The sequence below is a fragment of the Cetorhinus maximus genome, chromosome 4, assembly GCF_964194155.1.
Source record: "Cetorhinus maximus chromosome 4, sCetMax3.hap1.1, whole genome shotgun sequence".
NCBI classification, from domain to species: Eukaryota; Metazoa; Chordata; class Chondrichthyes; order Lamniformes; family Cetorhinidae; genus Cetorhinus; species Cetorhinus maximus.
This window is the reverse complement of record NC_135882.1, coordinates 18,919,160-18,945,309: the sequence shown is the minus strand read 5'-3', so window position 1 is coordinate 18,945,309 and position 26,150 is coordinate 18,919,160. Positions and strand designations below refer to the sequence as shown.

At 38.8% G+C, this 26,150-nt stretch overlaps 1 protein-coding gene across 1 annotated transcript in view; it reads left to right on the top strand.

Annotated features, from left to right (window-relative positions):
* Positions 1-24,298, top strand: part of atp6v1c1a (ATPase H+ transporting V1 subunit C1a) — a 65,130-nt gene extending 40,832 nt beyond the window's left edge. Inside the window, exons 5-13 of the mRNA XM_078540003.1 lie at positions 2,474-2,568; positions 6,591-6,682; positions 8,527-8,625; positions 10,438-10,506; positions 12,689-12,781; positions 12,865-12,958; positions 19,183-19,280; positions 22,453-22,579; positions 23,614-24,298. Coding sequence (XP_078396129.1) covers positions 2,474-2,568; positions 6,591-6,682; positions 8,527-8,625; positions 10,438-10,506; positions 12,689-12,781; positions 12,865-12,958; positions 19,183-19,280; positions 22,453-22,579; positions 23,614-23,709 — 863 coding nt within the window. The 3' untranslated portion in view covers positions 23,710-24,298. The remainder of the gene's footprint in view (positions 1-2,473; positions 2,569-6,590; positions 6,683-8,526; positions 8,626-10,437; positions 10,507-12,688; positions 12,782-12,864; positions 12,959-19,182; positions 19,281-22,452; positions 22,580-23,613) is intronic.
* The last annotated feature ends 1,852 nt before the right edge of the window (positions 24,299-26,150 follow it).

The window sequence follows — 26,150 nt, the reverse complement described above, 5'->3', positions numbered from 1 at the left end:
TTTCATAAAGGTGTTACGTTTTATAACCAGTGTGGCTAACAGTGTCAGAGTGGAAGTTCTCATCAATTCATAGATTTCCTATTGATTGCAGTCTGGGGGTCCTCAGCAGCCCACCATCTGGAAAAGAGTAGAATAATTGACAGCAACTTTTGGATTTCCGTGTCATTCTGCGCATGTACAGACTCCAGAAGTTGCTGTCTGTTTCAGTGGAGTAATGACCCATGCCATTACCACCTCAAAATCTGGGCCATTATTTTACCTAGCTACCTGGGTAAGTCTATATTAGTTACTCCAGATTCACTTGCTTCCTCTAATTTGGTATTGTTTGCGTTGATTTCTTAAATCCAAGTTTGAAAAGGTAGTGCTTAAGACAGTGTCCTTTCTCATTTTCCACCCCCCCCCCCCCCCCCCCAAAAAAATGGCCATTATGCTCCTAACAAGTATCAACTGCTTCCTGTCTTTCAACCAATTTATACTCCTTCCCAGGTTTTACATTAAATTTCTATTCTTAAGTAGCAATCTTATTGTGTAGAACAGTAACAAAGGCTTTTTGAGATGCTGACTCGACCATACAGCGTAGCTTTCTACCATCATCTTAGGATGTTGCTTTGTTAAACTTCCAGGCAGGGCTTTCTCTTCTAAATAGCTGATTGCTATTTACTAGATGATTGTCATATACATAACCCTTTGGTTAATTCACAATGAATTTGATTATTTACCTTAGAATGACACGTGTTTGCTGAGTCCATTTTGGCACATTTTTTGAAAATTGGTAGCATATTGGCTTGTTTCCACTCTAATGGGAATCTGCCCAGTAATTGATTGTCTTTATGATAGCCAAATATCATCCCATGTCAGCTTCAATATCCAGTGAGAAACACCTTCTATCTTGGGAATTTACTTATGTATTTTAACCCTGTTAGCCTGTGTAGGACCTTGCATCTCATTTATGTAGTAGTAATTAATTATAGTTGATCTAGAATTACATTTTAGTTTATCTTGTATCAGCCATGGCCCACTCTAGGACATGAGCATAAAAAACGAAGACTGACACTCAAATGCAGCACTGAGGGAGTGTTGCGCTGCTGGAGGTGCCATCCTTTGGATGAGACTTTAAGCCAAACCCTGTCTGCCTCTCACGTGGATGTAAAAGATCCCATGGCACTATTTCAAAGAAGAGCAGGCGAGTTATACCTGGTATCCTGGCCAATATTTAACACTCACTCAACATCACAAAAATTGATTATCTGATAATTATCACATTGCTGTTTGTGGGAGCTTGCTTTGTGTAAATTGGCTGTCGCTGCATTACTGCAGTGATTGCGTGGCCAAAGTAGTTCATGGCTGTAAAGTGCTTTGAGATGTCTGGTAGTCATGAGAGGCATTATATAAATGCAAGCCTTTTCTTAAGTGGCATAAATAGCTTGATTATGTCACTTGTGGTCCAGTGGTAGCATTCTAGCCTCTGAATCAGGAGGTTGAAGATTTTGGTTCCACTCCAGACATTGAACACGTAATCTCGGCTGACAAATACCTATGGCGGTACTAAGGGAATGCTTAGCAGCCAGACCCATGGTCCTTCAGATGAGATCTCACAGGCCCTGTCTGTCATTTCAATTAAAACAGACTTGCATTTATATAGCACCACACCTGACTTCGGGGAATCCCAAATGCTTTACAGCAATTAAATACTTTTGAAGCGTGGTTGCTGTTGTAATGTAGCAAAGTTGGGTGTAAAAGATCCTACAGCAGTATTTTGAAGAAAAGCAAGGGAGTCCTTCTGTTGTCCTGGCCAAGCTTCAACTCTTGAACCAACACCAGTAAAGAAACAGGTTATCTGGTCATTATCACTGAGTTTTTTGTGGAATCATGTATTTCAATTGGCTGCCATGTTTCCTGCATCACAATAGTGATCACGCTTCAGAAGTACTTCATTGGCTGAAAAGCACTTTGTGATGCCCTGATATTATGCAAGATGCTGCAAAACTACAAATCTTTCTTTCAATTGTATACGTGAAACCTTTTACAGTATTAAGTCAGTCCTGTTACTTATAAATTAAAATTTGTGACATCACTGGGTGGGAAAGAAAATGGGTCCAAGCACTAGCAATCTCTTCATGGTATGATATTTTTGATTTAAATAGTCTTGATTTAAAAATATAAAACTAAATGTTTTTTAAAAAAAATCTGAAGTCTTGACTGCTTCATGTGTGTATTAACATTTATATGTGTGAAATGTTGTATGTGTGCTTTCAAAATATTTCAGATGAGTGTGTAGAATTTATTGAACTATTTTTGTTCTCTGTTTTTGACTCTTAAATTGTTATGAAGCTGGAATTGCATGCATTTAAATTAGTTACTGGCCATAAACTTGGCTCATTTGTTTGTTTTGATTAACCATTGCTGTTTTTGGAACAAAAACTGGAAATCTTTGTTTATTACCTTTTTGAAACAAAAGTTCTGTTTTTTTTAGTTGACTTGGTCACCTATATCACAAGGTTTCAGTGGGACATGGCAAAATATCCAATCAAACAGTCACTGAAAAATATTTCTGAGATCATTACAAAGGTTGGTGTTGTTTAAATTCATTTTTTGAATGTAATAATATGGCTTTGACACAAATTCTGCAATCAGCCCAAATTCCCAGCCATATTCTGTGTTAATGGCTTGCTAAAGATATTTCAAATGGTTTTGAGTTTTTTCTAATTTTGTAATTGTTAGAATCACTCTGGAAACTTGTGGGCAGAATTTAACATTAATGTTTTAGATTTTACTCTCTCTACATTATCTAATTGTGGAGGGAATTGTTTTTCTGTAGCATGACCAAAAAACATGCGTAACGATAATGTCCATAATTGAGATATGGGGTACTTTGTTAATACTTTGCTTTGTTGAGGTTAAGTGCAGAGTAGCAGTGACATGAAGGAAACACGTGTTTTATATACTGTTAACTTGTTGGTTACTTTAAATTTTAATGATGATTTAAAAATGGCACACAGCTACTGTTTAGAGCTTGCTGCATGTTTTCTTAGCATGCCCACACTCCCAACTGTGATAGAGTTGAAGTTTAGTGGGGTATGGATAGAGTTTTTATTCATATTTTTCAAGCAACCATTGCTAGCAGTGGCTGATGTTGATGCAGATGTAATGTTCTTAAAAGCACAGAATGACACAAGCTAGTGGAATGGTGATGAACAGTGATTCTCAAACTGAGGTCCGTGGACCCCTGTCCATGGCGACTTTACAGGGGGTGCTCGAAATAATGTGGAAGTGCTCGCCAAGCTATTGCTCACGGCGCCATAGTGCAAGTAAGTGAATGAGTGGCAGTGGGAGCAGAGTTTGGTTGCCACATGTGTAGTCCAGAATGGACTGACCATTTCAGCTAGGAAGGGAGAAGCATGCAGGTCACCAGTTAGCCCTGCAGTTACCAAGTCCAGTGGCCATTACCAGGAGTTCATCCTTGTCAAGAGAGGGGAGTTTTTAAGAAGATATTTACAAACTCTGTCTTTAAATTCAAAAAAGGCACCAAAAGACAAGTTTGCCCAGGTCATCTCTCTTTACCTGCAACATTTCTTTATTATTGTGAATAAGAGAACCCTGATCATGACAATTGGGCACAGTACTGTTTTGTAACATAAAATTTAGCATCAACTACTTGTACCCTTTCAAGCAGGAATGGGAGCATGAATTCTTTACCTGAAACTTCAGGAACAATTGCAGGTCAGTCTTAGCAGCAGTAACAGCTTCTGAACCCATGTTGAGGGTGTGAAATGGAGGGTGGGAGGGGGTGGTAATGTTTCTGAGCCCTCTGCTATGATCCTACACTTGATGGTACTTATTTTCTTGAATTAATATGTTTTATTAAGCGATTAAGGTTGAGTTGAAGGCGGTTATGTCATCTCTGTCTTGGTCAGTTAATGAATTCAGGCTGATCAACGCAAGGCTAGTATTCCTAAGTTCTGTTTTTTTTTTGAATCCTCCAAGTTGTGAATGCTCATTACTAAATAGAAACCATTACATGCTGTGGTTCTAAACTTTAGGGTCTTGAATTCTTTTCATTATATTTCAATCCATCCTAAATATAAAGCTCTAGAAGAGTATCAAAATAGTTGTGGAACCTACTTTTTTCCACAAGACAAGACTTATCAAATTTTTAGCGTGCTTTGCTATTCAAGATTTTATTGTTCAACAGTTATGCAATATTAGGCATGACTAACCACTTCTGCAAAGCCCTTTGAGAACCCCTCATGTTTTACAGTTGCAGGTATGTTCATTGCGGAAAGGATTTGTCTAAAAATGCTTTAATAATTATTCATTACATATATAAAAAAATGTTTCATCATTTTGATCCTGCTCAGTTCATATTTTAATTTTATTCAAGAAAGATGTCAGGTTAAAGGGCATTAATACAATTTCACAACTTGTGATTTTATGCATCAGATGCATTAACTGAGTTCTGTAATGGCTTTGTTTTCATCAATTTGGTCTCTGTTCAATTTAGATTGCATTTGAATTTGTCTAATTATTATGGTAGTTTAAATCAATTGCTAACTTTTTCCTTCAATCCAAACTGAACTATTTTTAATTAATAGGATCTAATATGTTATCAAATGTTTAAAGAGTTCCTAACCTGAGTACCATTCTCAAATCCCCAGTGTTTGCACAGCACCAAGTTCAACTGGTTTCTCTAATAGAAAACCAGCAGATCAATAATTAGAAGTTCCAACTTTAAGGTTGCATTTCATGGTAGCATGTACATGTATAGGATGTAACCTAAAATGGTGTTGGTCACACAAGTTTTCCATGAAATCTTGATATCTCTTTCCTGTTTTGTCAGCATTAGGGAGTGACCTGAATAGGAATAAGCTCTTGATTCCTTTTTCAGATTTACTATTGAAAAGCTCTGTAAATATTCCTTAATGTATTCTGTAGAAGTATCCACATTAAATTGTTGATTAAAAAGAATTTTTACTGCTTTGCATGGAAAAATGGCAAGCTCTTGACTGGATACGTCTGATCGGCATCCATTTAGATTGGCTCATGTTGGTAAGACATATCTTTTTGAGGCAAGATACATCTTCCTTGCCTTCTGGCTGCCAGCACAATTCCCTCTGTGGAATGAACCAGGGAATGACTTATGCATGCTAGAAGCCACATATATTCACACCCTGGGCCCTGTCCTGTGCAGACAAAAGAAGCATGTCCACATATTGCACCTTTCTCAACTAAACAGAAGCTTAGGGAACAGTCATTCCCTGGTTCATTGCCCAAGGCAACGCATTGACTCGAGTCGACCTGAATGATTTGAATTTGAACAAGGCTGGGCAGTTAACTCTTCCATGCTGCATTCTCCATGGCACATGTCTCCACCAATCAGAGTCCACTTGCCAACCAGTCAGCACTCTCTTCTCAACAGTATAAATTGATCCCCCCGTTAAGATTGGAAAATTCTTCCGAGTTATCCTGAGTACAAGACGAAAAGCTTTGATAACGGGTCTCTTTATTTTCACCAATACTTCAAAATTCAATTTTGATTTAAATTGTGAGTTCCTTCATACGTGCTTCTATTTAAAAAGATTGCATTTTCTTAGCAACAGGCAGTCTCTCGGAAAACCTCAATTTTTAGTGGAATCTTCAATTTATCCCACAAAGTTTTGATATTCTACCAAGACTAGAATATACTTTGTTTATGGGGAAATCATATGCTTAAAATTTGCATTGTTCTGATAACTTGTAGCCTCAGTGTAGATGATTAAAAGTAATTTTTGTATCTAATTAATATTTTTTTCTAAATTTATATTCCTGGGAAAAAGATACCTACTTTTATTAATAGTTCCCTTCCCACTCCACTATCATCCATAGAAACTCAACAGGTTGTAACACCGATGCTCACAGAAGGCTGATTAGTGTGGTATTCAAGGAGGTGTTTAAAAGAAGGAAGGTAGTAAACCAGAGGATATTAGGGCAGAGATGACTACAGACTCCGGTCTAAAGCAGGGGCAGAGTGTGGATTGCAAAGGAGGTGAGTGTCAGAATGGTGAGAAGGTGAAATGGAGTGCAAAGCCAGAATGGAGGTCATGTGGTGGCACAGTGCTGATGGAGGGACTTCAGGACAGATTTTGAAATTACATTGGGAACTGAAGGAATATTGAAAGTAGGGTGGGATGCACATAGCAGATGTGAGCATATGGTAGAGACAAAGAGAAAGGCATTCACAAAGCAGTTGGATGTTAATATGCAAGCTGGCACTAGAAGAATTGGTGCTGTTGGGCTAAATGGCTTCTTCTAGTCCCTTTTATGTATGCTCAAACCATAATCCTTGCTGATTTAGAATTTCATCTTTAGCTAATTTCCTGAGTAGGCCTGAATTCATTTGAGTTTTGGAGAGAGGTTTAAATAAAATAATAGACTCATGGAATCCTGGTTGTGTCTGTGAAAAGGGGATAGCTTCAGTTTGCACAGTGAATCTTAGCATAATTAATTTCCAGATGCTCCAGAAGATTTTCACTTATTTTTACTTGTGCACTGTTCTGGGGTAACTTGAACAGAAGCATCCATTAACTTGACTCACATTGTTTGCAAATTTGCAGCAAGTATCACAGATTGACAATGATCTTAAAGCAAGAGCATCAGCATACAACAATCTGAAAGGAAATTTACAGAATTTAGAAAGGAAGAATGTGTAAGTTATATTTTCATATTGTAATTAAATTGAATTGCTTGCATTTACTTTTCACTTGATATAAAGTTATAATTGCAAATATTTGTCCTCTGCTCTTTTGTTCTCCCTCTTTCTCTCACCCCCCAGACTGAGACCTTCAATATCTCAAATACTCATTTTACTGCCATGGGTTGAGAGTTGATTCAGCAAAAGGACTGTTAGAAGTTATGGTGGGATCACTTTGGGATTAAGCCATTACAACATCAACAACTTTTTTTATAGCCTTTTTAATGTCATAATGCCCCAAGGCACTTCACAGGAGCATTATAAAACAAAGTATGACACTGAGCCACATAAGGAGACATTAGGTCAGGCGACCAAAAGCTTGGTCAAAGAGATAAGTGTTAAGTGTCTTAAAGGAGGGAAGCAAGGTAGAGAAGCAGAACGTATTCCAGAGCTTTGGGAATTGGGCAAGTAAAGACACTGTCACCAATGATGGAGCAATTAAAATTAGGGCTGCACAAGAGACCAGAATTAGAGGAGCGCCGTTATCTCAGAGGGTTCCAGGGATGGAGGAGATTAGAGATGGGGATGGGCAAGGCCATGGAGGGATTTGAAAACGAATGAGAACTTTAAAATCAATTTATTATTTGATTGGGAGCTAATTTAGGTCAGTGAGCACAGGAGTGATAGGGGAATGGGATTTGCTGTGAGTTAAGACATGGGCAACAGAGTTTTAGAGTACCTCAAGTTTATGGAGGGTAGACTGTGGGAGGCCAGCCTAGAGCGTAGTGGAACAGTCGAGTCTGGAGGTAATGAAGGCATGAATGAGAGTTTCAGCAGCAAATGAGCTGAGATAGGGGCTAAGTCCGGTGATGTTAAGAGGTGCAATAGACGGTCTTAGTAATGGCTCAAATGTGAGATCAGAAGCTCATTGCGGGATCCAATGTGACACCATGGGCAGAATTTTGCCCTTGGTGGGCTTGGCGGGGGTGGTTGGGAAACTGAACACTGCTCACAATCGGTACCGCACCGTGATTTCGCGCTGGTGGGTCAATTAAGGCCCGCCCAGCGTGAATCGCGAGCGGCAGCGCTAAGCGTTATCTGTATGTGGGGAGAGGGGAGGAGGGCGGCGAGCAGGCCGAGCACGAACTTCACACATGCACGCGAGTGATTGCTGCATAATCTCCCTGAGGCACAGGGATATGACAAAAAATAATTTAAAAAATAAAAATGTAATAAAACATCCCGCCCATGGATGAGGTTTCCAAAAAATGCAAAGGCTGCTTGGCCTTTTCATCTGCCCGCCAACCGTCAGCGAAAAATTTAGCTTAATTGATTATTTAATGGTCTTAGCAGGCCTTTTAATTGTCGGCCGGTGCGCTACTGACGTGGGCGCGCGCTGGCCGACCAAACTAACGCGTGACTGCGTGTTGACTTCGGCACGCTCGGCTGACGTCAACACGTGTCATTTCACGCTCAAGCAGGTCAGGCGCGCGCCCACCTGCCGAACGAAAATTTCTGCCCCAAGATTACAAACAGACTGACTTAATCTGACTGCTGCCAGAGAGAAGAATTGAGTCGGTAGCTAGGGAATGTAGTTTAGAATGGAGACAGAAAACAATGGCTTCAGTCTTCCCAATATTTAACTGGGGGTTATGTCCATTTGTTGCCTATTTCTGCCAATTTGAATTAGGAATGTAATTTAACCTTTGTGATGTTCTGAGAAAAAATTCTTCATCCTTGGCCTCAAACGTTATTGTGTCCTTTTTAGAAGTGTCTGCAAGTATTAATTTATTTACTTTCCCCAGCAGAACTGCAGTATTTAACTTTTGCTAATAATTTATCATTGTGGCCATTTGTAGGGGAAGTTTGATGACAAGAAGTCTAGCTGATATTGTGAAGAAGGAGGACTTTGTAATGGACTCTGAATATCTTACTACTTTGTTGGTAGTTGTGCCGAAGTAAGAATCTTTTAAATTTTTTTCATAAAAGTGAGAAAATTTTAAATTGTGTGCTTGTTCAACGTGGCTGGTTGATTTGAGGGGAAAAAACATTGGTAATAGCTGAAAGTTCTTAGTAAAACCAGATGAAATTTGAGGTGATACATTTTGCAAGGGAAAATGGGAAACTAAATGGTGATGTTTTCAAAGGGGGTACAGGAACTGAGACTTAGGGGTCCACATACAAAAACTTTGAAGGTGGCAGGACAAGTCAATAAAGCTGTTACTATTAAGTGTTTTATTTTAAGTTTAATTTTGCTCTATTATAAGCATGTCAGGGTCTTGGAGTGGGTGTGGAGGAGATTTACTGGAATGGTTCCAGGATGAGGGAATTCAGTTATGTAAAGAAATCAGAGGAACTGGCATTTTTCTCCTTACAGCAAAGAAGGTTAAGGAGAGATTTAATAGAGGTGTGGAAAATTGAGGGGTTTTGACAGTTTAGATAGGGAAAATCTTTTTCCATTGGAAGAAGGGTTGGTAATCAGAGGAGGGCACAGATTTAAGATAATTGGCAAAAAAGCCAAGTGGAAATGATGACCATTAAGTAGTAATCTGGAATGTATTGCCTGAAAGGGTGGTGGAAGCTGACTGCACCAGCCCTAATTTTTTTCTGTTGTTTAGTGGGCAAATACAGCAAGTTCACATCCATACTTGGATTTCAATGCCAACTCTTGTTGGCAAGGTACTGTTAAAGTGTAGCCTGTAGAGGAGCAGGGTAACCTAGACAGCATCTTCTGAATTTCTTTGTTTAACTTGCGTATGTACTGTCCTGCTTACATCATCCACAATAATGATGAGCGATATTACCCTCACCATTATTTGGAATAAAAAATCTGGGTTAATTTGTTCTTTCAGGCACATCCCAGTACTATAGTAAAACTGCAGGTTAGCTTTTTTTTATTTATCCTTTCATGGGTTGTGGATGCTGCTGGCAAGGCCAGCATTTGTTGCTAATTGCCCTTGAACTGAGTGGTTCGCTAGGCCATTTTCACTGTCAAGCACATTGCTATGAGTCTGGAGTCACATGTAGGCTGGATGAAGTAAGGATGGCAGATTTCCTTCCCTAAAGGACATTAGTAAACCAAATGGGTTTTTACAGCTGTCATGGTCACCATCACTGATGACTAGTTTTATATAACAGATTTATTAAATGAATTCAAACTCCATGGTGGGATTTGAACCCATGCCCTCTGGATTGCTAGTCCAGTGACATTACCATTATGCCACTGTCTCCTTCGGTGCAAGCTTTCAAGCTATTTCTTGTACTCAATGCTTTGTTGGAAAAGCATTTTCTCTCAACGATTCAAGAATATATCAACAGGAAAGTAAAGACTTGTTCTGTACTCATATAATTATGTTTTAGTGTTTTTTTTCCTCTTTAGGCCATCTAGTGTTGGTGTCCAGCAATTTTGAATTAAGTACAGGATGGCCTGATGAGTAAGATGTTTTTGTATTTTAGTACAATTTAGAAAACAGTGAAAGCAGTCATCTGATTGCAATTTAAAGTCGTTATGAAGAGGGAGTTAATTTTTTTTTCATGGATTGAGTACTTTAAAATATCACAAGTTGGTCTCAGCAAGTAGTAATTGACTGCCAAACTATAAAGGGTTACATTGCTAAGGGCTACTTAGAATTCACAATCTGAGTAACTTTATGACATATATCACTGCATTGAACTAAAATTGATTCCAGTTAAATGACCAGTTGAACCTGAAAATATCAGCCTGGTCCCTGAACCATTGTATAATTATTCACCACTGTTTCCTCCTTTAGAACTAATTATCTTGAATGGGAAAAGACTTATGAAACTCTGGCAGATATGGTGGTTCCACGGTCAAGCAAGTAAGGGAGCTTTTTGATCTATTTCCTGTGACCTTTTGACCCAGTATAAGCGGAAGACTTATGCAGTGTCATTCTAACCTCTGTTTTTGGTTTTGGTGTGGAGCAGCTTAAACTATTTGGCAACAATGGAATTTTTGGGTTTAAAGCTTAATTTAAATATGAACTAACTTGTATCGTTTTAATTTTGGGATGTTGGAAATTCTTGGTATGCTTGGCTTAGGAGCCGAATAGTGCACTGTTTTAATAGATAAGCCATGGCAGGGCACTGCATTAACTGTCATATGTGCATATACTATCTGACAGTTTCATTCTGATGGTCAGCGTTTACTGATGACATTCAGCACTAATTGGACTGGATGAGTCATTGCTGCCCCTTTGAGACTCCTGCTAACGGAAGGGATCTTTGCCAATACGTATTGTAGGCAGGAATTCTCATCCACTGTATGGAAAAGTTGAATTCCTTCAATTAGCAACAGCACTCTATCGGTGTGGTGCTAAAGGGGCAGGAGAGAAGGAAATGAATGTTAATCCAAGGGAGGGGGAAAGGAAAGGTGGATAGGGGAAGAACCTGGGAGTGGCACATGGCTGCGGGTAAGATGGGAGAACTGCAGAACAGTGTTTTGGGAAGGAGGAAGATTGTTAGCTTGAACCAGCAAAAGCATGCCAGCTTCAGTGGGAGAAAAAGAGCACTAGTATGAACTGGAAGGATCGGAGGAGAGTAAAGTGCCTCTTTGAAAGGATGGAGAGTTAATTAGGGCTGTTTTTGTGATATCAGATTTTTTGGTCACCTTTTGTTAATTGTTGAGATTGGTGTATATGCTTACAATTCCTCACATAGAGATTTAAAACTTGGCTGGTCCATCCAAGAGGGGAAAACTTGGCAGAAGCTGGTTTTTCCTTACAGGGAGAGTATTGGATGAGGTGCAGTATCTTGGTGAATTGGAGCAGGAGTTAGCTGTGTTATTCTGGTATACTTGCATACTTTTTCTCTTTCAAAAGTGAGGTACCCTGCTCACCTGTAATGTACATCTTGAGGTGATGCATTTTGATAGAATGAAGAGAGGCAATAACAAGTTAAATGGTAGAGTGTAAAAGGCAGTTCAAGAAACAGAGAGGAGGTATTTATGCACCAATATGAAGTGGCAGGACAGGTTAGCACAATAGTAAAAGTGTATGGGATCCTTGGCTTTATACATAGAAGCGTGGAGTACAAAAGACAGGAAGTTATGCTAAACCCATATGAAACACTAATTCAGCCCCAGCTGGAGTATTGTGTCCGATTCTGGGCACCATACTTTCTAAAGGACGTTATGGCTTTCGAGAGGATGCAGAATAAGATTACTATAATGTTCAAGGGATGAGGAATTGCAGTTACATGGTTAGACTGGAGAAGCCAGGAATGTTCTCCTTGGAGCAGAGAAGGCTAAGAGACAATTTGATAGGTGTTTAAAATCATGAAGAGTTTAGGTAGAGTGAATAAAGAGAAACTGTTTCCAATGGCTGAAGTGTTGCTAACCAGAGCACATCGGTTTGAGGTGATTGGCTAAAGAGCTGGAGGCAATATGAAGAATATTTTTTTAATGTAATGAGTGATTAGGGCTTGCAGTGCACTGCCTCATAGGGTGGTGGAGACAAATTCAGTATTAGTTTTCGAAAGGGAACTGGAGAAATACTTGAAGAGAGAAAAAAAAGTGTAGGGACAGAGAAAGAGCAGGTGAATGGGACCAACTGGATTTCTCTTTGAAAGAGCTGGCACAAACTCGATGGGTTGAATGGTTCTTTGTGTTATATTATTCTATGGTTCAATCTTAGCAAAATGGGAGGAGAAAAGATTTTGGCAACTTTTATAGTAAATATCTTGTACGTTAGTAAGACATGTAATATGGGTTGAATCGCTATGCTTTATAGCATTTATTAAAAAATAACTGATTTTTATTTTAAAAATTTGTCACTTGTGCTATATTATATATGGTTAACATGCTAGCCGTGAACATGGAGTCAATTCTAGCCACAACATTGCTAGTGAGGTGCTGTACCTACAACCAGAGCCAGAGTGGGGTTCACTTGAGAACAGGACAACAATCTTGTACTTTTAACTGCCCCAGGAATCCAAGCAATGATATAATAATTTTAGATTTATACCTTTTTTTTAAAAAGGAGCTTTTCCCTCCTTTCCTATAAGGTTGATATGTGATGATGTCGATAGTGGCTTGTACACTGTAACGTTGTTCAGGAAGGCGGTTGATGACTTCCGACTAAAGGCAAGGGAGAACAAGTAAGAACTTCTTTCTGGATAATTTCTGTTACAGTTCTGCATTTCCAAAATAGATGCACTCAGTTTTCTTCCCTTCACTTCAGGTTTATTGTTCGGGATTTCCAGTATAACGAGGAAGAGCTGAAAGCAGATAAAGAAGAGATGACTCGACTTTCAACTGACAAAAAGAAACAGTTTGTACGTATTCAAATCAAAACTTCAATACAAGCCACAGCCTATGCAGCTGTAAAAATCATGTGCCATGTACTCCTGGAATGTGCATATTGCTGTCATTCAGTACATGACAGCTCCACCCAACCCAGTATCCTCGACAGACACAAGCTCCTGGCATCACCTGAGCCTGAAGGAAGTGGCATGTGATTAAAGTTTCCACTTTTGTTTAGAGTATTATTCTTTTTAGTGTACAATCTGAGCTGTAGGTTGACCATTAAGAAACTTCCCCAAAAAATTATGGCGTGACGTTTTTACTTGCAGTGGGTGAAGAAATTTGAAGATCAATGTGTCTTAATTAAAATTTCCAGGACATTGCTAATAAACATTTACAATAGAATCTTACCCTTTCCATAGAACCATGGAATCATAGAATGGTGACAGCACAGATAGAGGTCTTTTGGCTAATCGTGTATGTGCTGACTCTCTGTAAGAGCAATTCGGCTAGTCTCATTCCCCCGCCGTTTCATCTTAGCCCTGCAATTTTTTTTTTCTGTTAAGGTGCTTATCCAATTCCTTTTTAAAAGCCAAGATTGAATCTGCCTCCACCACACTCAGGTAGTGCATTCTAGATCTTAACCACTTACTTAATAAAAAAGGTTTTCCTTGTGTCGCCATTGATTCTTTTGCCATTCATCTTAAATTAGTGTCCTTGGATTCTTGACCCTTCCACCAATGGCAACAATTTCTCCCTGTCTGCTTTGACGAGACCCCTCATGGCTTTGAACACTTCTAGCAAAACTCTCAACCTTCTCTTCTCTAAGGAAGACAACCTCAGCTTCTCCAATTTATCCATGTAACTGAAATCCCTCATCCCCAGAACCATTCTCATAAATCCTTCCATTCTTCCAGAATTGGACATGATACTCCAGCTGTGGTAGAATTAATATTTTAGAAAGGTTCATAATAACTTACTTGCGTAAATGCTTTATGCCTTTATTTTTAAAGCCATGGATCCAGTAATCCTTCTTAACTACTTTCTCAACCCTGCTGTACCATTATCAATGATCTGTGCACATTTCTCCCTAGGTCTCTCTGTTCTTACCATCTCTTTAGAATTGAGCCATAGAGTCATTTAAGGAATAGGAGGAGGCCATTCGGCCCATTGTACCTTTTATTTTTATATTGCCTTTCCTCATTCTTCCTACCAAAATGCGTCACTTCACATTTCTCTGCAGTAAATGTTGAATGGTTACTTTTAGATTTGCGTAGTGGTAATTGCTATTTGCTTTTTCTACCTTTCTATTGAATGGAACTTTGTTTTTGATTGACATTTAGTCAATGGGATATTTGAGGCAAATAATGTGGATAACTGACCAAGTATTAGTTATGTGGGCTGTTGCCAATTTTTCTCCTGTTGACATGTGGTATGAGACTTGTACAGCCTAAATATATGGATAGATGAAGAAAATAAGCTTTTCAAAGCTCTAAGAACTTAAATTTTACATTTATTTCTGTGAACTTTTTCTTCCCAGAATGATAGCTGTTTGAGTCTACTGTTTGCAGTCTGTAACTCTTTCCACTTAAACATGATCTCATCTGAAATCTGTCCCTCATCACTAGGTTCTTGCTGTTCCATTATCTATTGACCTCCTTCCTTGTTAGCATAACAGCTCTGTATTTAGAAGTAAGCAGGTTGAGTGATTAATGTTCATTTGTTCAACATGATTCTAAGCAAATGTCTATTTAAATTTGATTTGAGCATATTGATGTACTGGAGAGAAGCAAACAAACACTATCTAAACACTATGTACTATTTCCATATCTCCATGCTCTCACACAACCTGCTGCTGCTTCTCTTGCCCATCAAGCCACATCGCCTCTTAAACTTTCCCTGCCATAGTCTTGCATAGCCATCATGCTCTAGTTACTCTGCTATCTCCCTTCATTCCATCTGAGGTCACCATATTCCCTTGACCCCATTCCTATTAAACTCCTGATCACTTAACGTTTCTCCTGTCCTCTATGCTAGCTGACATTGTAAATGATTCCCTTTCCTTGGAACTTCCATTCCCTTTCAAAATCATCATCATCACCCCTCCATTTTTCACAAAATAAAACTCACCCTTGACCCCATCATCAACCTTGCTTCCCAAAGTCTTCAAATGCATTGCCTCCCAAATTTAACCTCACATTTCCTGCAACTCCATAGTTGAATCTCTCTCAGTTTGGTCTGCCATACCACTGAACTGATTCCAAAGTCGTATGGATGTTATCTTTGTTGTCTTGGACCTCCCTGCAACCAATGATACGGTTGACCACGCCAACATTCTCCAACTCGATATCTTTAATGTCCAGCGCTGAGAAATTGTCCTCACCAGGTTCTGCTCTACTGCTGCTGGGAAGGACAAGAGCAGCAAAATTATTGGAACACCATGTTCATGTTCCCCTAACTTGAATACATATCACCGTTCTTTCATCAATGTTGGGTTTCTGAAGTTCTGGTGGAAGACTGTAAACCTGAAACATTAACTGTTTCTTTCTCCTGAGAACCTGCCAGACCTGCTGAGTATTTTCTGTTTTTATGTCATATTGCCAGCATGCACAGTATTTTACTTTTGTATTTTAAATGGTTGGTTGATCTAAGGTGTTTGGGCTAATTGCAAAGTGCCATAGCAATAGTTAGCCGCCTAGTGGGGCATAGGCAATGTGCACTGTTGAGTTGTCTAATCTGTGTCTTGATGAAACGGGTTCATTGATCGATTCTTGAACTTTAAGAGGACTTGAGAGAAATTTAATAAAAATTTTAGTATTGTAAATCACAGTTCATCCAAAATTTCACTGTTATCAACCAGCATAGTTTCCCCTTTGTTTTGCTTGATTTTGGTTCTACTTGCCTTTCGACTGCACCTGTGTGGTCTGTATTATTGCTGTATAGTATGTAATAACAATAGTGGTTATAAGCTAAATAATATAAATACAATTTTGAGCCTGTATATGTAGAAGACACTAATAGTGCATGCTGGTTTAATGACATTGCATTGAATCCCACTTGTAATTCCTCACTTCTCCCTAATTTTCTCTTTTTTCCTACCTGAAGAATATTAAAAGCTGACAGAATTTTTTTTATAAGTCAGGAACTGTAGAAATGGTATATATTGCCCTGATTGTATTTACCACAATATTATAAAGAGAACAGCTGTATCTTTGAGCTGTTAGTTTTTGCTAATCAGTTAAACTTTCCCCATGTGTCTCCACAACTGCAATAATTTAAACGTTAAAGGGAAGCTAATTTGACAAATGGTTTTGAACACTTGCCCACAAATCCTTTCTTGAAAAAAGTTCAGTAAACTATTAATTGCATTTGTTAGCAGCAAATGCTGTCTTAGCAAGTCGAGAAAAAAATCCTTTTTTTGTAAAGCCCTGTTTGAGATCAATTAAAAGTAATGGTAGCATCCAATTACTTCGCTCTTTCAAGATACAGAAAATATTGTTAACAAGTTACAAAGTAAGTTGTATACAATAGAAGTACGCTAGACAGAGCTGAACACTGATCAGATGACGCCTTTTATTTTGCCAATAAGCATGGCCCGGCTGTAATGGCGCTGCAGCTGTCCGGGTTTGCTGTCATTACAGTGTAAAATCGACAGCAACCATTGGCTTCCACACATGCACGGTTGAACGACACCCCGGTCCTCTGCAGCATGTGCTATTGCAATCTTCACAGATGCATTCAGCACAGAATTAGCGATTTGATGAGAGCTTCAACTTTTTTAATGCACTACTTTTGGTGTTGAAACCATTGAAAAAGTTAAACCTTGTTGAATGAGGTGTAACTGAGTTTTTAACGGCATGCTACTGCTGAACAATTTCTGTGCCCTGGAAAAACTAATTTTGAAATCTAGAGTGTCAAACCTTCCACTCTATAATTCCAGAACTTTTCTTAAAATTAAAGGTAATTTTTTTTTTAAGTATATGATTTTTCAGCTTCTCTATTCAACACATACTTTATTTTTTTCTCTGTAAAATGATTGCAAAGTGAATGATAATTGGTCCTTTTTATTTCCTGGTTTGAAAATTCTTCAGCCTGATTGGCTGCTCAGCCTGCTTGATGACTTCATTGTTTTGGTTGCAAGAGATCTCCTCCAGATGATGCCAGAATGAAATTGACATCATAGTTGGTGAAATTGACCGTACAGAGCCTGCTAAATCTTTGTGGACAGCATTCTGCGCTCTGGGCCCATAGGTTTCAACAGATGTTACTTTCTTTGGATTTGAATTCTAGTTGTAAATTGGATCTTGAGAAGATTAGTGAAATAACTATGATTCAAAACTTGAAACAGTAACGATATCAAAGTAATTACCGTTGCAGTTTGGTTTGTTTTGGGAACCAGTTGACTTTCTGTAGTATTGCACCGTTGAGTTAAGAGCAAGTGTAATGTTCAGGTTGGGTGGGATTAGATGGCAGGAACCAGGTCAAAGGACTTTGCTGCTGACTGGAAGAGGTGTAATGAAATGGCAAAGTGGGGTTGGGGATGAAAGAAAGGAAAAAGCATGGTTGGGAGGGAGAAGGTCAACTTGGGTTGAAGGCAGGGAATAAAATAGAATTATACTGCAGCACACAGGAATTTGCTACGCTTTTGAGACCATTGATGCCACAAGTAAAACCAGGGGAGGAGGAACATACAAGTGACCTGATTGAGGTTCGATCTTTCAACATCCTTGGAGGGAGAGGAGCAATCCCCCTGCCCTCCCATTAAAGCGGATTCCTTGCTGTGATTCCTCAGTGAGATGCTGCTTGTCACCATCTGGATATAATTAATTATAAATGGTTCTATGGAACCTAACGGTTTTTGAAGAGTTAAGGTACAAGCTGGGGTGGGAGCATGATGCAGGCAGCAGTCTGGATGGCAAGGATTAACAATCACGGCAGGCTGTGATGAGATAAATGTGAAATCAGTCAGAAGTAAAGGTTCAAGCAGGTCCACAGAGTATTTTCTCTTGTGTTTTCAAGCAAAAACAATCTTGAAGTAAGGAAGGAACTGGCGCAGAATGTGAGTAGTTATGGCAGACAGACATTGGAAGGTGGGAGAGATGGAGGGTGAAAGGTGTGATCAGCTGAAGACAGTGTGAAGCAGAAAGAAACCCACCGAGGGAACCTTGCTAGCATTTATATTTTGAGAGCTAGGAAATATCTACATTTAGAGTGGGATATAAGTTTCTAGAACTCTGTATCTTCACATAAAAATGTAAAGTAAAACACATTTATGAAGGGTACCCCAGAGGCAAAAGATACAGGTGAGGAGGAAGCAAACTGAAACAGGATTCGAATTAAATTTAAAACATGAGGCAGAAAGATGGCAAGATCTTAAAAAAAAAAGAGGAAATGTTACAATTCAAATTGAAGTATTTTAAAGTGCCATCTAAAGGTTTGATTCATAGATGAATATTGTTTGCAGTGTATATAGAAAATTTAATACAGATAGGTTGAGTTAAATGGGAGCTTAATTTTTGGATGAGGGAAGGTGAATTTAAAAAATTAAAAAATGTACCTGGCAGTAATTAGCACCATGCCTTGTTATGCCCTTCTGCTGTCATACAGCCCCTCTGTTTTAGAATTTTAAATATTTATATGAAAACTGCTATTGTGGATGACCTTTGATGGAAAATTTAAAAATGCTGGAAACACATGGGTCTGGAAGCATCTGCGGAGAAAGAAACAGAGCCAACATGTCAGGACTGTAACCTTTCATCACAATCCACTTCATATGGACGGTCATAGACCTGAAATATTAATTCTGTTTTTCTCTCCGCAGATGCTGCCGCACCTGCTCAGCATTTCCAGCATTTTCTGTTTTTATTTCCGATGTTGCTTTTGACAGAAAAATGTCCGCTTGTAATCAGCGCTTGATACTCGAGAAGGCTATAAAGTGTTGAAGTAATTAGTATAAAATGAAAGCAGATAATCCAGTTTGGTTGGTAAATTTGTTAATGCAGCATTGGAATAAGTGTTAAAAATAGTATTCCTCATATTTTGCATTATTTTTATTTTTAAAAAAAAAAGTAAATATTGATGACCAAGTGCACAGATTTTATTTTATACATCCCAGTTGAAAAATAAATACCTGGATAGTTTTGTAAATTATTATCTTGAGACTGAGCAAGTGATATTGTGGGAAAAATGCAAAAGGCTGTAACAGCATTGCAATGAATTAGGCTTAGCTTAAAGTGCGAAACTGTTTTGTTTACAGGGTCCCTTGGTGCGATGGTTGAAAGTTAACTTCAGTGAAGCTTTCATTGCATGGATTCATGTGAAAGCATTACGGGTTTTTGTAGAGTCTGTTCTAAGGTATGGCACATTAGTAAATTCACTAATTTGAAATCTTGCAATGTAATTGCAAATGTGGCTGCACAATCTCCTTTTCTCATTTTTCTTCATTTTCGACTCTTACTTAATTCGTAATCATTGTAAATTAGTGTATAATGTTTAAGGTTAGTTATTTTACTATTGATCAGAAGCCTCTTCACTCATACTTGGTTTCTCACTCGAGGTAAATCACTTCTCCAGCCAGAAATTCAACTTTGGAAATGAAATTCTGATTTTCCACATTTTTCATTATTTCATATTATCCCTGGGCAGTGATCAACTTTTGTTTTTCTATTTTTGTTGTATCACATGCACTGTGATTTTTCACTCTTTGGTCTGAATGGTGATATAAAAAAGTTAAATATGGGATAAGGAGAGGTAGTATCTTTAAAAATGATGTTGCAAGCAGGTAATTCAGAGTTACAAGTAATGACCAACTTCAGCCACAAATTATTATGTACTGAATAACAACTTAATTGAGCATTTGTTTATACACAAATAATAATAATGGCATTTTATTCAAGAAACATGTTTGCAGCCCAAAGGCTAAATTGTGATATAGCTTACATTGGAAAATTAATATAAAGACTAAGTAATTGGATTACAAATGTGTAACAATCATATAGTAACAAAAATGGACAGACAAATTCAGGTAACAGGGAAGTGGTGGATGGGGTAAGAAGGGTAAAACTGAAATAAAATGATATGGAAATTACAAACCAATACACCATTCCTACATTACAGAGATTGCATCATTTAAGTACTTCATTGAGGATCGGAACCATCTAAGGAATAGAGCTATGTTGGTACTTTTCTGTCCTAAAATCTACTCAGTCCTGAGGAACTGCTCAAATCTGAAACCTAAAATAACTCCAGTTTTCTGATTGATATTGCCTGACCTGCTAAGTATCTCCAGGATCATTTTAAATTTCCAACATTCTGGTATTTTTCTTTTTGTTAGATGGTGTCGTTCCACCTACATGTAATCTTTGAGGATTCAAAAACTCATCGATTACGGGAAATGTTTAACTAAAATGTTAGTTCTAAGATTTTCCAGTAACTTGAATTATGATTTTAAAGAATGAAGGAAATATGAACATTAGCTATATCATTCTCCAGCCATGTTTAATTCATAAGATAGTCATTCACCCCCTTTTTTCAGAATATTTAAAGTTGTTTATAATGGAGTTAAAATCCTGTATTGAGTAGGAAGTCTTATCTTCACTATTGATAGCCATGCAGAATAGATTTTATTCCCTTAATTACAGTTTGTTCACATGAAACTTGTGCAGATCATTTGAAGAAAGTATTGGACAAGAAACTTCAATTATTATTGCTCTTCATCTGGGTGGAGTGTTGCGAGTACATTGGGCTGCTAAGCTTACACCAAATTCTTCAACCACTTTTAATCAAAACTGCATCAGTGTTCAGAACCAATATCAAGTATAGTTGGTCACGGAAATTCTCCATGTTCATAGGTAGCCCAGAAGTATTTTTCTCTGCCTTTGTCACTTTAGTTCTGCTTCGAGATGTCTTAGCTGCAGCAGTTTCCATTACTATTGATGCTTCTTGCCTTGGCAGTATGCACATCTGTGTTGTTGGAGGCCCAGTAGACCAACCTGTTCAGACAGAGCTAACTAAGTACTTAGGGATATGGTCCCCAGCCACGAGAATTAGCACTTCTAAATAATGTGTGCTCACTGCATTTCCTGATTAATAGTCCTTCCAAGTTAAATCACCCAGGCCACATAATTGAGTGCACTCTATCAGGCAATCAACATCATGGGCTTTTGGTCACCTTAACTGAAGTTTGATCTATTAAAGCAATGGGGCTGTGTGGGTCATCTGGACATGTAATTGCAAGTTGACAGAAATATGCATTATTTGGGCCCAAATATCAAATAACCTTAGCAAATAACTGTGTAAATGCTTATAATAACTTCAGGTTTTAACAGGAAATTGCATACCAAATGTCCCTTGCTCTTTTTGGACTGATTTTTGGTCTTTTTTGGGTTGATTGATTAGATAGTCGAATGTTTTATTTTTTGTTTAAAGTAGATACTTCTTTCCCCTCCATTAAATGTTTAGGGTTTCATTGAGTTACTTGCTGAAATCTGTTAATGGTCACAATGAGCACCATTAAAAATTCGTAAAAGGGCACTTGAGTGTAAAACACTCAAAAGAACAAAGGATATAAGGGCCTTCTTATCTTGGTGGATGACTGATCCTGCTACTAAAAAGATGTGCACACAACAACTGAACAAACAGCAATATTTTAATTAGTGCGCAAGTTCATTTGTTGTGTACTGCAAACGGCCAGCAGCTGCAGTGGCAACTGCCAGTTTATCGGTAGCATGGAAAATTTAAGGAAATGCGTGTAGTGCAAACAGGGCAAAACCCCTTTCTGATCTGATGCTCAAAACTCCTTCCGTACTGATTTTATACACAACCAGCCATTACAGTTGAAAGGTTGTCATTTATTTATCAATAGAATTAAAGTAACTTTGGGAAAATCTTAAATTTGAGACATCAAAATATTAAACCTGAGCATGATGTTATAGCCATTATTTACAGCCTGTTAGTGTTAACTTTGTTACAATGAGGTAAGAAGCTCAAGTAGACTCAGGGCAATGAACAGCGATAGTAGATTGAAAGAAAGGTAGCAGTGTTACCTATTGTAGCAAGACTGAAAGTAAGTATATTTAAAGAGGTGCTATGTCATACCCAGTAAAAAAAAACTAATGTAAATCACCGTTGTGACAAAATTGTGGACACAGCAAGTGAAAAGTATGACAAGGTATGTGCAATTGTAAAAAAAAAAATCTGTATTATATAGCTTGTACGTAGGATTTTCAAATATAGAGTAGACTGCAATGCTGTATATAGAAAATGTTAATTCTTTGTGAGCAACTGATCTCTGTTCAAATGCACACCTTATTTAAGTTTTCTTCAGCTTTTCAACAGTTTTAAATTTTTTTGAAGAACTTGAATCTTCAAATAAAGGATTGATTAAATTTTAGTTTAATGTACAAGTTATAAAGCATCTCCATATGTGTGGCACAGTGCTTTGCCCATGAAATGAGCAGGAAATACTCCTAATATCTTTGTACCGTTCTTTGTCACTTTGTAATGTTGTCCTGCCCCTTGTATCCAGGTATGGTTTGCCAGTCAACTTCCAAGCAATGCTTTTACAACCTAACAAAAAGATGATGAAAAAGCTTCGAGAAGTACTTAATGATCTGTACAAACACCTGGACAGCAGTGCAGCTGCCATCATTGATGTAGGTATCTGTATGGCACCATTTTATTATGACCTACTTGTGGTATTAGTGGATGCTACCGATAAAACAGAAAAATTAGCCTTTCTACTTGCTCACTTGGTTAAGGTGAATAATGGAGGTATACAGGCTGGAATGTCTCTGGTTTGATCCTTGGGCTGTGCTAACTTAACTGACACACCCAGGGTGTCAGTTGGATACAACAGTTAATATCAGATACCTTTTGCTCAGAGTTGTCCGGGATTCCAGCTCTCGACTGGTATCCAAGAGTGGATGTGTGTGGATGCCGATGTTATCAAGATCAGACCTTGCCGATAGGTTTGTATACTAGGTGTTAACATTTTAAAGAACTGAACAGAACAAGGGGTGGAAGGGTTAGATGAAGAAATAAAGAATTATTCAGAACATCACATCTGCCTGCAATTCCGTCCATTCACAAATTTAGTACTGTATCCTAAGGTAATTGTTGAACTAAGGATTTACCAGTATAACGACTGACTCATGTATTAACTCCTCTCATGGTTTTGTCTTAAAGTTCTGATCCAGTGTGTTTGATTTAAAGTAAAATGATTATAGTTAAAGCTATCATAATTGTTTAATTTGATAAACACTTCTCGAAAATTCACAATTGCCCACGTGCCAAAGTGCTGCTTATGACCTGATTTGTGTTTCCTCCAAATGTCAAGTCTGCTTGAGATGCCTATCTAATTGACTCCTATTGTAAAGTATGTTCCTTTTCACGATTTTGCCATTTCTGAGTGTCACATGAACGTAACCCCTGCCAACTTCACTGTATTTGACAGCAAATACTGTTGGAGCGGTATCTCATGCAGATAGTTGAAATGGAATAAAATACTCAAAACGCATGGTGACTTCCTAAAATCGTTTATTTTGTATAAATCCTTGTAAATTCTAAGATCTGTACATTTTGGCAGCTACAACATCATCAGAAATTGAGCAGAGGTTTTTAAGTAAAGAATTGGTGAACAGTTTGCTGGAATAACATAAATATAATTTGTTTTCAACTCCTTTTGCAGGCTGCCATGGACATACCAGGCCTAAGTCTAAGCCAGCAAGAATACTACCCCTATGTGTATTACAAGATTGACTGCAACCTGCTTGAATTCAAATAGATGCTAACACAGTTTTCTCCAGCCACCTTGGCTTTTAGAGTATGGGTTACAGTAGTATTGGACAGATGCCTGCTTGTCCCTTAATTTCCTTTAAGTCTGGGTTAACTGGTGTTTGCTTACTCAGTCCTACAATTAGGTACAGTCCTGTGATCTGTCTGCTGCTGTTTCCTTTGAAAACATGTGTTGACGTACTTTTTTTTTTACCAATCAGGTATTGAATTATGTGCTGCAATAATCTGGATCTATATTTATGAATAAATTCATTATTTAAAAACAAAAAAAAAAACTCATTTGTGAAGTGCTGTGTGGTAAGCTGCATTGGTTGTCAATATTCCTGAAAGACCTTGTTTACAACTGTATATTAATAGTGCAAAAGAGTTTGTATCATTTCACCTATCTACCTGTGTTTGATACTTAGAATTTTAAATAGTCACTGGTCGTAACCAATCATGTTTATTGAAAAAGTGTATGTGATGTACAGGGTCTGTACTGATGTTTTAAACGTGACTCCAATGTGCAAAAACTGTATACATTCATGACCTATCACGCTGACAAAATATGGAATAAATGTAAAAGCCATGGGAACCAAGCCTTTTTCAGTGTTGAACCTTTGTCATAGAATTACTGGATTTCAAAATTTCTAACTTTAAACAAACATTATTGCTGTGGAAACGTTTAAAAAAAATCAGCTAAGTTTTTAGCTTTGCATATAAATGTATAATTTATGATCACTGATTTAAGTGGCAGGACTCAAGTGCAAACAGAGCTTGAGTATTACTGCTTTATCGTTAGCAAATGCGTGTCAGCTGAACAATTAAAACCCTACTTGGGTAAAGGAGAGAAATGCATGTAATGACAATTCAACTCCTTCGTTAAGAGGTCAAATTTTATTTTGGTGCTTCACTTATGGACCTAAAGCTATTTGTATTTCTGTAGGCCTAGTCTTTGTGCTCCATGTATTGGCAGGCCAGTTAATTTCAGTCCTGAAGGTTCACTAGAATGGTTCCTGGGTTAAGAGAGTTGTCCTGTGTTGAGAGGCTGAGTAAATGGGGCCTATACTCCCGAGTTTAGCAGAATAAGAGGTCCCCTCATTGAAACATAAAAGATTCTGAAGTGGCCTGATGGTATGTATAGAAAGGTCGTTTCCCATGGCTGGGGAATCTAGAATAACGGGCCCACTGTCTCAGGATCAGCGGCGGGGGGTGATAATTTCTCATCTCTGACCTAAATATCATCACTGGAAAGGTTGTGAATCTTGGAATTATCTGCCCCAAAGGGCTGTGGATACTCCACTGTTTTGTATATTTAAGGCTGGAATAGACATATTTTTGGTGTCTCAGAATCGCGGAATAAGGGAAACAGCCCAGAAAGTGGAATTGAGGCAGAAGATCAGCCATGATTGTGTTGAATGGCAAAGCAGGCTTGAGGGGTCATGAGTATTCCTCCTGTTTCATATGTTCTTGAGTTCACATTGTTGAGAGATAGGAATAGATTATTCTTGCCAGAAATGTTAAAAATAAATATTCCCCTACACTAAATTGTCTTGTGAATTATAGTGAGTCCTCACTTTAAGTTTCCCCATTTAACGTCATTTTGTTTTAACATGGTTTATTCTTTAGGGCCTGTTTTTCTGATTTGTGTCCCCATTTTTGGTTTTACCTTATCTGCACTCTGGGTCCCCTCCCCTGGCATGCTGCACTCTGGGCCAGCTGCCACCATGTTCTGATGCTGGCGCCAACGCTGATGCCACTGACACCAGAGGCTGAGGCTGTGGAGAGAGAGTGAGGCCCAAGATCTGGGAGGAGGAGCACAGGGCAGGGATGTGAAGCTGCCAGCTGCCATTCAGGTAGTGAAGTTGAGTAATGTGGTTGTGGGTGGTGGGGGGAATAGCTCCATCTGAGGCCTAGGACAGGGGCTCAACCCCCTGCATACTGTCAGGAAGAGGTCCAGGCTCTGGGCCCAGGAGCAGCCTTGAACTGGGAGTTGGCCAGTGCCTTGGGTTCTTGAGTCACTGCCCTGGGCTGGTGTGCGGGTGAGGATTAGAGGGATGGGGGAGAGACAAGAGTGGGTAAGGGGAGAAAGAGCGAGAGAGGCAGTGAAAAAGGAGAGCGAGAGAGGCAGTGACGGAGGAGAGCGAGAGAGGCAGTGACGGAGGAGAGCGAGAGAGGCAATGTGACGGAGGAGAGCGAGAGAGGGAGTGTGACGGAGGAGAGCGAGAGAGGGAGTGTGACGGAGGAGAGCGAGAGAGGGAGTGTGACGGAGGAGAGCGAGAGGGGGAATGTGACGGAGGAGAGCGAGAGGGGGAATGTGACGGAGGAGAGCGAGAGGGGGAATGTGACGGAGGAGAGCGAGAGGGGGAATGTGACGGAGGAGAGCGAGAGGGGGAATGTGACGGAGGAGAGCGAGAGGGGGAATGTGACGGAGGAGAGCGAGAGGGGGAA